General features: G+C 36.1%; 1 protein-coding gene across 1 annotated transcript; it reads left to right on the top strand.

The window, feature by feature from the left end:
* The first annotated feature begins 735 nt into the window (after positions 1-735).
* LOC136266610 (uncharacterized) lies at positions 736-4039 on the top strand. Its single transcript, XM_066061608.1, has 2 exons — positions 736-3815; positions 3956-4039. Exons 1-2 carry the CDS (start codon positions 736-738, stop codon positions 4023-4025), a joined length of 3150 nt encoding a protein of 1049 aa, XP_065917680.1. The 3' UTR covers positions 4026-4039.
* The last annotated feature ends 11102 nt before the right edge of the window (positions 4040-15141 follow it).

The raw sequence follows: 15141 nt of genomic DNA on the forward strand, positions 1-15141 counted from the left end.
TCAAATATTGAACTGAGAGACATTCATGACATCACAATAATTGGTCATAACAATCCTGAAATTACCTGCAACTCTACTCGCACTTTACTACTTAATAATTGTAGCAATGTTGTCATTAGAAATATCATCTGGAAAAGTTGTGGACATTATTATATGCAAGGAGTATTTGGAAGAGATGATTTATTACCCCAGTCTCGTTTACAGTTTCATTTTGGCACTAATGTAACAATCCAGAGGTGTGCATTTATAGAAACTTATGTTAAGATATATGAAGTATCTGGAAATGTTGATATTGTCAAAGTTCATTTTTCAGATGGCATCAATCCAGGTGATCTTTCCATTGGAGGTCTGTTCATTAAATATTCCAAGCAAGTTAAGTCAATAGTCAGTGTCAATGGTAGTATATTTGGGAATACAGCTCCAAATAGATTTGGTGGACAACTATTTGAAGTGAAAGCTATACATTCTGCAAACTTTAGCTTACGGACTGCTAACTCTATCTTTGCAAATGGTACTAATTATTTTAGGTCATTAAGGCCAGGATCCTATTACAAAAGAGACCTAGTGTCCATATCTATGCATGCTTCAGGGAATTTCTCATTTGCAAATGTTATCTTTACAAATGTGACATTTGACTCAAACACATTCATTGATGGAAGTATAGTGTCAATTAGTAATAATTATAACATTCATTTATCATCATGTTTGTTTCATAACAACACTGCTTCTAATATAATGTTCTTTAATGTTGAGAGTTTGCAATTACAAAGATCAAGGTTTCAAAACAACAATGGAAAGTCTGCTCTGGTTTCAGTCATGTACTTTGAATTGATAGAACGCATACGTACCGATAATAAACTGCCATTTGTCTCTTTCAATAAGTTGATATTTACAAGCAATGTTGGTGGTCCATTACTTTCAGTCAATCGTTATAATGTTGGTGATCCATTAGCTTCAGTCAATCGTTATATTAAAATAAAATTTCAGCAACTACAAATTTCACATAATGTGTTACAGTCTGGACATGGTCTAGTTGTAGTGTCTGACTACTATCATCTGAATGTTACTGTTTCAAATATGATATTTAAGTTCAATCAAATCCTAACAAATGGAAGTGCATTTTATTGCTCTAGTTCTGCTGTAGACATACCTAAGTCACCCTATCCTGGTGTCAAATATGAAATCGGAGATCCAGCAAATCATGTTCCTAGAAGGTACAGCCGTGCTGCAATCTTAATCACTCCACCCAAGCACAGATTACATCTCATTAATACAATATTTGAACACAACAGAGGTGGTGGTCATGGAGCAGGTGTGTATATATCACATATATGTGATTACTGCCCTGTCTTTGGTTCTTATACAATTAAAAATAGTAAATTTAATAACATCAGTGACATCAATAGTGTTGTGTATCATGGTGGTTCTAATTATTCACGGTACACTACTAATGTGATTATTAAAGATTGTGTGTTTTCGAACAATGTTGGTACAGCACTCTATCTTGTGAATTCAAATTTAATATTTGATGAAGGAGTTACCTTGTTTGAAAAGAATACTGCAGAACAAGGTGGAGCACTATATCTTGATCTGAATTCAAAACTAACATTTGCTACACAATCTAATGTCATCTTCAATAACAATCAAGCAATAAGATATGGAGGAGTAATGTACTGTAATGTATTGCCAAGTAATAACTGCTACAGAAATATTAACAACATTTTAGAAGTGATGAACAGTACAAATCTCCAGTTCAATGATAATGTAGCTGTAATAGGAGGAAGTTCAGTATTCTTCAGTATATCATCACCTTGTGATGGAGTGTTCCAATCTGAGTTGAATGTTACTAAACATGTGTTAGGTGAACAAATAGTCACTTCACCAGTAGAATTAAGACTAGACCCTCCTGCATATTTGCTAACTGATTATAGTGAAATGGAAGAGAATGGTGTCAATTCAGTAAATGATAGTGAAGTCAGAGGAAGTGGTGTCGATTTAGTTAATATTTTAGGATATCCTACATACACTATTAACAATATAATGCTTGGTCAAGATATTGCTATCCCAGTATGTTTAGTTGATGAAAATGGAAAACCAGCTGGAGCAGTGTCATTCTCAGTTGTGACAATCAGTGGAAATGATAACTATTCTATAGAAGGAGATATTATATACCCGTTGAGTTGTATGTCATCACAGGGAATCAGCAACCTTCAAGTAACTGGCAAGGAACCAATAGTAGATACAAATCCCCCAACAATCGTAATACAGTTTCATTCCTTGTATGACACTGCCTATACATGGACACCAATTATAGTAACCTTGAGAATAGAATTATCACCTTGTCATTCTGGATTTCAGTATGATAATCAACTTGAAAAGTGTATTTGCTATGATAGAGGTGACACCATTCAATGTTCTGGTAGTAGTGCTAAAATCAGAAGAGGTCATTGGTTTGGTGTTGTTGGCAAACAAACTACTGTTGGTATTTGTCCAGTCAACTACTGCAATTTGAGGAATTGTGAGGGTACCACTACATTTTGTCCTCTACTGTCATTACCAGATGATCAATGTGGGGAACACAGGTTGGGAATAGCTTGTGGAGAGTGTGAAGATGGTTACACTTTGTCTTATGATTCCATCATTTGTGTTAATACCAACAAATGTACCATGGAGCAAACAGTTTTTGTCGTAACAATGACATTTCTATACTGGATAGTTAGTATCATACTGGTGTTTACAATAATGTTCTTTAAAGTTGGAATCTGGAACTTTTACAGTCTAACATTTTACTACAGTGTGGCAGATCTTTTATTGGGACAAGTCTTAAGTTCTTCTGGTATTCTGTATAGGATTGTGACCATATTGTCTAGCCTTGCAAGACTGACTCCACAATTTTTGGGAGAGCTCTGTTTTGTAAAAGGATTAAGTGGGGTTGACCAACAGTTTATCCATTACATACACCCATTAGCTGTTCTGGTGATTTTATTACTCATCAGCATATCAGCAAGATTTTCTAGACGACTCTCACTATTTGTTAGTAGAGGAATCATCCATGTTATTTGTTTTCTGTTACTACTATCATATACTTCAATAGCTTCAACTTCATTGCTACTAATGAGACCACTAAGGTTTACAGGAGTGAGCAAAGTCTTTACCCACCTATCTCCTGATCTTGAGTACTTTAATGGACGTCATTTGGTTTATGGTTTAGTAGCCATTGTATGTGGACTAGTAATTGCAATTGGACTCCCATTACTACTCCTGCTGGAACCATTTCTGAACCATAAAATAAATTTCACAAGATTTAAGCCATTGCTTGACCAGTTTCAAGGTTGCTATAAAGATAAATATCGTTGTTTTGCATCTTATTACATGATGTGTCGACTGGTGCTGCTCATCATAGTGAACATAAATGTTACCAATATTTTTACTAAGGCATACATACAACTTGTAGCACTAGTAATAATGGTATTAATACATCTCATAGTAAAACCATATGCTAGTGAAGTTTTAAACATAGTTGATGGATTAGTTCTGGTAACCATGATTTTGATTACAGCATTGCAACCACTTGAAGCTGGAAATGGGTCTACCATCAACACTGCAAATGGATTAGCTTTCACTCTGTTATTGCTGCCACTGTTCATTGTCTTAATCCTGATCACAACATTTATTAAACAACCAATAACATCTTGTTTGTGTACTGTGAACATCAAAAGTGATAACACAATACAGGTTAACACTACAATACCTAATATGGAGTACCAGATGACCATTGACCAGGCTTTCAGGGAACGCACACGTTCAACTATAATGTAAGTATAATATAATAATATCTAATACATTCATATAAATAAGCATACATACTCTGTATGTACATACTGGTAGTCCATACTTTTGTTGCATTTAGATCTATTAGAACAATTTAGTATGCAAACTGTTTTTATGATTTTAGAGGGGAATTACGTCGTGAACCAAGTCCAGTCTGCTTTCGAGAATCTCTACTGGAATTAGGCATAAACTGACCATGCAAGCAAACCATTTTGTGTTATATTGTACAAAAAATTGTTATAAATAATTATTTATGCATGTACATACTGTAATAATTTATAATACATGTTAAATTAGAAACGGTAATAATATTGTATATGATCATAAAAGGCAGTTGGATGAGTTTGGAGCAACCCATATAAAGTTATTATAAAAACTATATGCACCAGAATAAAACAATATCACATGATCACCCATGCATTATCACATGATCACTCTTGACATCATCAATACATGCTACTGGAATTGACCTGTTGGTTTGACCTAACCTGTACCAATGGAGGATTGGTAATGATAACAGCAAACTCAAGGTGGAAGCAGCAAAGCAACATGACAGCACTGTTTCTGATCATATCATTTGATAATTAGACACCAGCATATTTTTGCTTTCACTATTTATAATGCCATGCTGGGTGCCCAAAATTTTGCCCAGCATTCTCAAAACTATGCTCAGCATTATTTTGTTAGTTCTAACTAAATTTGCACTTTTGAGTAACTGAATAGCAGTAAAATTATACTGTTGCTATGAATTTATTAACCAATCATATCAACCTGACTGCTCTATTGAAGTTACTGACTATTCTATTAGTAATGTGATATTTTAATTTCTGTGACATGTTACATTTTGCTGAAATGCTCCAGGCACCTATTAATGTATTCAAAACTATACCAGCATGGCTGGCAGGTGCTTAGTGCAAATCTAATGCATACAATAATCACTACAATAAATTATCCTTCTAAACTGAATCATGAAACATTACTCATAACTTATTTGTGTTCTATGCAGTGCTTATCAGCTCCTGTCAGACGGAACACTTTGAAGAAAGACTGATCCACCCATGGCTACTACCTTTAAATGCTTATTATTACTATTGCAAGTAGTGTGTTTGTAAAACTAGTCTATGACATAATTGAAATAATATCATTCATCACATATGCTATAAAGAACTCCAAACAAAAAGCTAAAAAGGTTGTTTTGCTCTAATAGAATAATAACACAAATTTTCTAATCAATTATACATTTTTAAGTATATCTTTTATGTTCACATGTATAGTTTTGAAAAAAAATTATTGTTGTCAGCTAATAGTTAACTGGTTCTTCAAAGTCCTAACTTTCTCACTAGGGACCCGCCGATTATGCTGGCATAATTTTGAGCATAATAGGTACCTAAAAGCATTGAGCATAATGCCAGCATAATAGGTTAAATATTTGTACGATAGTATAAATTCTTGCTGGAAAAATGACAATTGCAAATAAGATCGATATACTCTAATAGAGCAGTCAATAACTCTAATAGAACAATCATCAAACTGACTGTTTTATTAGAGTATATCAATCTTTTCTCTTATATGCAGCAAGAATTTATTATTTTTGCTCCAGCCACTCCTTTTTTTTCTATACAGTGTTAAACTAGTAGCAAAGCATATGAACTAAGGCATGAATATTGAGCATAATCAAGCATAATAGGTAAATATTGAGCATTAATTTAAGCATAATAGGTGAATTTTTGAGCAGTGCAGCATAGCATGATAGGTAAAATTATGAGCATAATCGGCGGGTCCCTATTTCTCACCATCCATAAATAAGACATGACATCCAAATTATCCATTAAACCATCACTGATTACATACACAGTTAGATATCTACCCACAATATAATATGTGTATTATAGGGTGCACATATATACATATAGGATTCTTAGGCCACTAAAAAAGACTATGAATATCATAGCAAAAATTACAGCCACAACATTACACTAGCTATATCAGTCCAGTTACAATCACATAACTGGATGTCACATGTGACCTTGCCAAGTTATTACAGAGTACACATTCCTTGTATATATGCCACTGCAGTGTGAATAAGGCAACAAAGGAAATAGTGCATTTTGCAAATTATGAGTATAGATATACCAAATACTGCTAGCTTGCATAATAAACAGATAGTTGTGATGATAATTTTAGTAGAAAATGTTTGAAAATGCCAAGTGTAAATCGTTAAACCAGACCCTACAAAGAATGTGAACAAAAGATCATTAATATCTGTGTAAATCAAAAAAGAACCATATTAGAAAAAAGCATGAGCAATTACATAAATTAGTAATGTAGAGTGCCCTCAGACACGGTCATGACAAGGAAGGAAAATAAACAAATTAAGGTATAGTGTGCCCATTATGGACATTCCTTCTAGCTTCTTGATGTTGAGATCAAAAACCCTGTGGCACCTGTGATGTTCAGCTGCCTTAGGAATGTTTGTGCTCCCCTCCTGATAACACCTCAAACATGCCTTGTGCCAGCTGCCCCTCTACTAAAGGTGGGCAGTGCAGACTAGCCTTAATACATAAACTTGCCACCCCCACATGCACAAACCTGATGTAGCAGGTCTGATGTATCACCAACACTGATATATTGTAATTTGTTTGGAAAATTCTAGACACTTCGACAGTCCATTAGACTATTTCTTTAAAATTACGTAATTCTAAATTCTAGAGCACAATTTTTCTATTTTTTTTTACAAAGGCAGCTGCTTCAGTTGTCTCAGTTACAGCTATGCTACTGTTCCAGAAACTGTACAATCTACTAGGAAATAGCTAATACCTGTGCATGTGAAGAACGACACTACTAAAAGCAATTCAGCATATGCACAAATGAAATTTGTGACTGGACCTGCGAAAATAGGGCATGTGGGCACAAATCTCACATAATGGGTTATATCTCTGCACTAGGATAGAATATAACCTGTATTATGAAGCCAACTGAATGATTAATTATTTGGGTTTAGCATGATGATGAAAAAGTAATGAATCGTTGAATGTGAAAAGTGGGCAAATTTTGTGTGCCCAAGTGCCCTGTTTTTGCAGGCCTATAGTCATGTTTTATGAAAGCTGAATAGCCACATGTATCACTGACTGTTATTCTCATACACTGCTGAAAACATCCTGCGTGAGTATTGTTGATACCTCAATGGGACCTAATCATTTCTTTACTAGCCAAATTGAGCATTAATATTATTATTAGTGATTATAAAGCAATAACAACAATCCCAATATGTACTTAAACATTATCCACATCCCATATTCCTGTTGACTTTCACTAAACTAAATTAGACCACTACTCCAGTTCTGATCCTACACTGAGTACATTGTAAAAGCAGTTTATATGAGCAGTTTACTTTCATTATCCCATGCATATTAATTGTTGAGGTTTAAAAGCTCTTTTAGCAAAATTATACATATGGCTGTATATAGGAGGCAGGTGTAGCCATAATAGACTTGTCACTTTTGTGCTTTCTGAAGATAAGCACCTTCCAGGACATGTAAACTGTTTATTGCATACAAAGAAATTCCTACATACCTATATACGTTTTCCATACTTTGCATGTTTCTTTGCTTTACGTGGAATGGCTTACTTTCAGTGTTGCATGCCATTATTCTTCATTGGAAACCCTATACACGCTGGCAGAGGTTTGGTAAAGTATTCAGTTGTCATCTATGTACATGCAATTTGGTGTGTGCACGCCTGTACATGTAGTGATCTTTGAAGACTAAACTAGTAAACTTTACCATGTAAAGAGCATCTGGCATACACAGGATAGTGGGGGTTTGCCAATGGAAATGTATACACAGTAGGTACATTATGGTAGGGTGTTTTCATATGCAATAAATCTATTTGGCTTATGTGGTATGTAATGTTACTGTAGTTCACCATTTGGGACAAATGCTCTCTACATTGTTTGCACTGCTTGTCATGCACATTCCTGCATGTGAATGATACACGCTTCACCAGTGTAGACATGACCCTGGTTTACTCTGCAAAACTAACATTAGTGTATAGAGGGCAAACAGAATCAGTACAACCTATATAGCCATGTACATGTTGTCCTCACTGTACATTTCTATGAGAACCCATATTAAGCAACCACTACCCACTTACTTGTGGATGCTGACTACTCCTTGAATGTCATGCAGGTCAGTCAGTCACTAGGACCACTAAGCACTTTGGTGTCAATAAAAGAACAAAATTACACACACACACACACACACACACACACACACACACACACACACACACACACACACACACACACACACACACACACACACACACACACACAAAGTTAAAGTCTCTGGCAGCCATGCAAAACGTAGCTATTTCCGCCCAGTGAACCAGCACTGGGATGCCTGTGCGCACTCAGGCACTTGAGCCTTGTGCAGGAAAATCCTCCTGGGGCAGGGCTAGTAACCCGTAGGAGGACTGACCAGGTCCCTTGGAGAGAGGTCGTGGAACCTAAAGTTCCACAACAACCCCAACACCACTAAGTGAGACAAGGACAGTTGGGCATTTGCTTCCCCAGTTTACACCAGGTATCCATTGATGTTACAGCTGGGTGGGCTGCTTCCCCAGTTGACACTAGGCCACCAGGTCCCCATTTAAACAGCTGGGTAGACTGGAGCAATGTGAGTTAAGTTTCTTGCTCAAGGAAACAACAACACCAAAGTGGCTCAACTGGGAATCGAACCTGGGACCTTTCAATTACAGGCTGATACCCTAACCACTTGGCTATGCTGCCTCACACACAACAGACACACACAAGAAAAGCAATGCAAAGCAAAGCAAAGCCTATGACAGCCAGCTATTCCTGCCCAGTGAACCAGCACTGAGATTCCTGTGTACTACTAAGGCTTTTCAGTCTTGTGCAGGCAAATCTTCCTGGGGCAGAACCGCAGAAGTAGTAACCTGTAGGAGGACTGTCCAGGTCTCACAGAGAGAGGCAGCGGAACCCAAAGTTCCACAACAACTCCAAAACCACCAAGGGAGACAAGGACATTTGGGAATTTACTTCCCCAGTAAACACCAGGTACCCATTGATGTTACAGTTGGGTAGCTATAGGCTGCTTCCCCAGTTGACATCAGACCACCAGGTCCCAATTATACAGCTGGCTAGACTGGAGAAATGTGAGTAATGTTTCTTGCTCAAGGAATCGTTAGCATAACCAGGCATCAAACCTTGAACCCTTTGACCAATGCTCTAGCCACTTGCATGCTGCCTAATACACACACATCAGGGGCGGATCCAGAGTTTCGAAAGAGGGGGGGCACCTTTCTGAAAAACAGTTGAAGACCAAAAAAACTTGCTGAAAACCAGTTGAAGACCAAAAAAAAAAAAAAAAAAAAAAGGTCACAACAATAATAGCTAGTTATCCTTACCTACTATATCACGTCTGTTATGTAAAATAAAATCCTATTTGTAGCTTCATAGGTAAGCTACACTGCCTCATGAACATTGTGACTGCTTTATTAGAGTAATTGACTGCTCTATTAAAGTATATCGATCTTGTATGCAATTTCTTGAAGGGGGGGGGGGCATTTGCCCCAAATGCCCCATCCTGGATCCGCCACTGCACATTAACACACAACTTTGAAATAGCATAATGAATATAAATTATGCATATGTAAATATTGTTTAGGACATATCACATAGACATGATACCATTTGCTGCCTACAATAATTACATTGCACACTCCCATACTGCATGCACACATGCACTACTTTTCAAACATGATCACACAGAAGGTGACAGTCTATCATATGTGACCGGGCCTGCGAAAATAGGACATGTGGGCACAAACTACACCCCGTCACATAACATGTCATATCTCAGTACTGGGAGAGAATATTTGCTTGTATTGTAAAGCCAACTAAATATTGAATAAGTGCTGAAAAGTTCATGGCTACAGAGTCATGGAATACGAAGTTATGATACATCAAAGTTTGAAAAAGGAGGCAATTTTTATGTGCCCACATGCCCTATTTTCGCAGGCCCGTTCACATATTATGAAGCCCATAATTGTACAGTGAACCCTCTACTCTGACTCAAAGATACTTGTGAGGACCATATGCATGCTATAGCATAATATCCTTACAGAGTTGGGGGTAACTAGTTACTTTTGTAACTAAGTTACGTAACTGATTACTTTTAAAGTAACTAGTAATATAACTAGTTACTTGCTTTGTAACTAGTAACTTGTAACTAGGAGTAATTGTCTGAAAAGTAACTAAGTTACAATGGTAACTAATTACAGTAGTTACATTGTAACTATACCTAATTATGCTTTAAAAGTAAGAGCACTTCAATTTTTGTGCTGTATATGCTACAGCCACATTAAGTAGACACATTCTGTGTACTGTTCTCTATGATTCAGCTTGAGTAACAGATGTAGCAATAATTAAAACTGACCTGAAATAGCCACAGAATTGTTATTTCAAGTGTACATATGTATTGCATCCCTTAATGATACATATCTGAGCAAAATTCATGTTACTAAAGCTAAAAACAAGTCATCATTTATACTACAAAAGTAACTAGTAACTAGAGTACTTAGTTACCTTTTAAATAGTAACTGTTACATGTAACTAAGTTACATGGGATAAACGTAACGTGTAACTAGTAACCAGTTACTTTTCTGAAGTAACTACCCCAACTCTGTATCCTTATTAGTGAGGAGTGTATTTACACTAATACAAATGAGACAGATCTAATTATCAAGGTGTTTCAATGCTCAGCCATGCTAAGTTGGTGTTGTTGTTTCCTTAACAAGAAACTTTATTCACATTTCAGTTGTATAATAAAGATCTAGTGACCTGGTGTCAACTGGGGAAGTATCCCACTAGCTGAATGGGTACCTGGTATTAACTGGGGAAGCAAATACTCATCTTGCTTAGCAGCGTTGGAAGCATTGTGGAACTTTGGGCTCCATGGCTTCTCTGTGTGCAGACTTGCAGACTTGAACAGTCCTCCTGTGGCTTACTAGTACTACCCCAGGATGGTTTGAGACTCAAGTTAACGAGTGACGCACAGGCATCCCAGTACTGGTTTGTTGGACAACAATAGCTGTTTCACACAATCAACTTTGGGGCCCACTCAGTATGTATAACTTCCAGTCAACATGTGAAAATCGCTCTGTATCCACTGCTGAATTGGTATAATGGTACTTCCCAATAGAAATGTACAGCAGGGACCCATGCATGAGAATGTTTTCCCTCTAATCATTAATGTGTTTATTAAAGATTGATAGCATGGAAACTACAGTGGTGGATATGGGGGGGGGGGGGGGGGGGGTTGTAATGGTTTCAGCTGAAACCCCCTCTGAAAATAGCAAGCTCCCCTAATTTATTTATTTACGATTTGTGTGGGTGATAACATCACCAAGGATTATACATAGTGTATTATAATTAAGACTTTATCTACTGGCCAAACTTCATACTTTTGCCTTTGAAATCAGCATTATAATGCGTGTTAAACTAGAAACCAACTAAAAATTAATAGTATTGTATAATATGATCATAAAAGGCAACATTGGAGCAACCCATATAAAGTTATTTTAAAAACTATATGCAAACACAATAAAACAATATCACATGATCACCCATGCATTATCACATGATCACCCTTGACATCATCAATACATGCTACTGGAATTGACTTGTTGGATTGACCTAACCTGTACCAATGGAGGATTGGTAATAAGCAAACTCAAGGTGACTTTTTATATTGTGGAAGCAGCAAAGAAACATGACAGCACTGTTTCTGATATATCACTTGAAAATTAGACACCAGCATATTTTTGCTTTCACTGTTTATAATGTCATGCTGGGTCGCCAAAATTTTGCCTAGTATTCCCAAAATTATGCTCAGCAATATTTTGTTAGTTCCCATGTTGTGTGTGCTACTAAATTTGCACTTTTGAGTAACTGAATAGCAGTAAAATTATACTGTTGCTATGAATTTATTAACCAATCATATCAACCTGACTGTACTATTGGAGTTACTGACTATTCTATTAGTAATGTGATATTTTAAATTTCTGTGACATGTCACAGAATCCTGAAATGCATGCTTCATGCAGGCACCTATTAATGTATTCGGAACTACTGTATGTCAACATGGCTAGCAGGTGATTACTGCAAATCTAATTCATACAATAATCACTACAAAATTATCCTTCTAAAAATTATTCATAATTTTTTTGTGAACTATGCAGTGCTTATCAGCACCTGTCAGATGTAACACTTTGAAGAAAGATCTACCCATGTCCACTGCTTTAAATGCTTATTATTATTATTGCAAGTAGTGTATTTGTAAAACTAGTCTATGACATAATTGAAATAATATCATTCATCACATCTGCTATAAAGAACTCCAAACAAAAAGCTAAAAAGGTTGTTTTGTTCTAATAGAATATAACACAAATTCTCTAATCAATTATATTTATAGCTTTCATGGTCACATGTACAGTGTTTGAAAAAATATTGCTATCAGCTAATAGTTAACTGGTTCTTCAAAGTCCTATTTATCCCATCATCATCAATGCTGCATAAATAAGACATGATATCCAAATTATCCATTAAAACCCTCACTGATTACATACACAGTTAGATATTATATGTATATAATTATAGTGTGCACATACATAGCTATGTATATACTGATATACATACATACTGATAAGACTTCCTTAGTCCACTATGTATATCGCAAAAATTACAGCCACAACAGTACACTAGCTATATCAGTCCAGTTACAATCGCATAACTGGATGTCACATGTGATCTTGCCAAGTTATTACAGAGTACACATTCCTGGTATATATACCACTGCAGTGTGAAAAAGGCAACAAAAGAAATCGTGCATTTTGCAAATTATGAGTATAGATATACCAAATACTGCTAGCCTGCATAATAAATAGATAGTTGTGATGATAATTTTAGTAGAAAATGTTTGAAAATGCAGTCTCATCTAAAGTGCGAATTATTAAACCAGACCCTAAAAAGAATGTGAACAAAGGATCGTTAATATCTGTGTAAATCAAAAAAAGAACCATTAGAAAAAGTCATGGACAATTACATAAATTAGTAATGTGGTGTACCCTCAGACACGCATGACCATGGTCATGACAAGAAATATGATAATAAACAAATTAATATATAATTTATTGTGTGCCCATTATGGACATTCCTTCTAGTTTCTGATACTGAGATCAAAAACCCTGTGGCACCTGTGATGTTCAGCTGCCTTAAAAGAATGTGTGTGCTCCCCTCCTGGTGACACCTTGAGCATGTCTGTTGCCAGCTTCCCCTCTGCTAAAGGTGGACAGTGCAGACTAGCCTGAATATGTAAACTTGCCACCCCCACATGCACAAACCTGATGTATAGGAGGTCTAATGTAGCACAAGCAATTATATATATTGTAATTTGTTTGGTAAGTGTTTAAAAATTCTAGACACTTCAATAGTCCATTAAATTATCTTAATTCTAAATTCTAGAACACTGTGTTTCTATTTTTTTTTACAAAGGAAACTGCTTCAGTTGTCCCAATTATAGCTATGCACTGTTACAGAAACTGTACAATCTACTGTGAAATAACAAAACAACTGTGCACATGAAGAACGACACTACTAAAAGCAATTCAGCATATGCACAAGGGAAATTTGTGACTGGACCTGCGAAAATAGGGCATGTGGGCACAAACTACACCCTGTCACATAACGGGTTATATCTCGGAACTAGGATAGAATATAACCTGTATTATGAAGCCAACTAAATGATTAATGATTGTTAATTGTTTGGTTTAAGCATGATAATGAAAAAGTAATGAATCATTGAAGTTTGAAAAGTGGGCAAATTCTGCATGCCCAAGTGCCCTGTTTTTGCAGGCCTATATAGTCATATTTTATGAAAACTGAATAGCCATATGTGACAGGGCCTGCAAAAATAGGGCATGTGGGCACACTAAATTTGACTAATTTTTCAACCCTTCACGTGTCATAATGTTTTCGTTAGTTAAGCTATGGCCATGCAATTTTTACCAAATATTAAATATTTAATTGGGATTATAATAAAAGTTACAGAATGTAGATATTCCATCCCAGTACCATAATGTGAAGGGATGTAGTTTGTGCCCACATGCCCTATTTTCACAGGCCCAGTCACATAATTATGATCACTGACTGTTGTTCTCATGCACTGCTGAAAAGGCTAGGTGAGTATTGTTGATACTTCGGTGGGACTTAATCATTTCTTTATAGGCCATATTGAGCATTAATATTATTATTAGTGATTATAAAGCAATAACAACAATCCCAATATGTACTTAACATTCCCATATCACTGTTGACTTTAATTAGACCACTATACTCCAGTTTCTCATCCTACACTGATTACATTGTAAAAGCAGTTGATATGAGCAGTTTACTTTCTTTATCCCATGCATATTAATTGTTGAGGTTTAAAGGCTCTTATAGCAAAATTATAATTACGGCTGTATATAGGAGGTAGGTGCAGCCATAATAGACTTGTAACTTTTGTGCTTTCTGAAGATAAGCACCTTCCAGGACATGTAAACTGTTTATTGCATACAAAGAAATTTTTACAAACCTATGTTTCCAGACTTTGCATGTTTCTTTGCTTTGCATGGAATGCCTTACTTTTAGTATTGCATGGCATTAAGTTCTTCATTGGAAAGCCTATACTTACTGGCAGAGGTTTGATAAAGTATTAAGCAACAAAGGAAATAGTACCTTTTTCAAATAGATATACCAAACACTGCTAACTTGCATAGTAAATAGATATAGCTGTGATGATAATTTTAGCTGAAAATGTTTGAAAATGCAGTCTCATCTAAAGTGCAAATTGTTAAACCAGACCCTAAAAAGAATGTGAAGAAAAGATCATTAATATCTGTGTAAATCAAAAAAAGAACAATTAGAAAAAGGCACTGACAATTACATAAATTAGTAATGTGGTGTACCCTCAGACACGCATGGCCATGGTCATGACAAGGAATGTTACATAAAGGAAAATAAACAAATTAAGGCATAATTATTTGTGTGCCCATTATGGACATTCCCTCTAGTTTCATTATGCTGAGATCAAAAACCCTGTGGCACCTGTGATGTTTAGCTGCCTTAGGAATGGCTGTGCTCCCCTCCTGGTGACACCTCTGGTGCCAGCTGCCCCTCTGCTAAGGGTGGGCAGTGCAGACTAGCCGGAATACAAAAATTTGCCACCCCCACATGCACAAACCTGATGT

This window comes from Dysidea avara, chromosome 9 (genome assembly GCF_963678975.1).
Source record: "Dysidea avara chromosome 9, odDysAvar1.4, whole genome shotgun sequence".
Lineage (NCBI taxonomy): Eukaryota > Metazoa > Porifera > Demospongiae > Dictyoceratida > Dysideidae > Dysidea > Dysidea avara.

What these genes read in the sequence shown, in the direction of transcription:
- LOC136266610 (XM_066061608.1), top strand. Translation starts at nt 736, where the DNA reads ATGTTCTTTAATGTTGAGAGTTTGCAATTACAAAGATCAAGGTTTCAA. An exon ending in CGCACACGTTCAACTATAAT is followed by an intron (nt 3,816 to 3,955) that starts GTAAGTATAATA and finishes TTATGATTTTAG; the next exon opens with AGGGGAATTACGTCGTGAAC.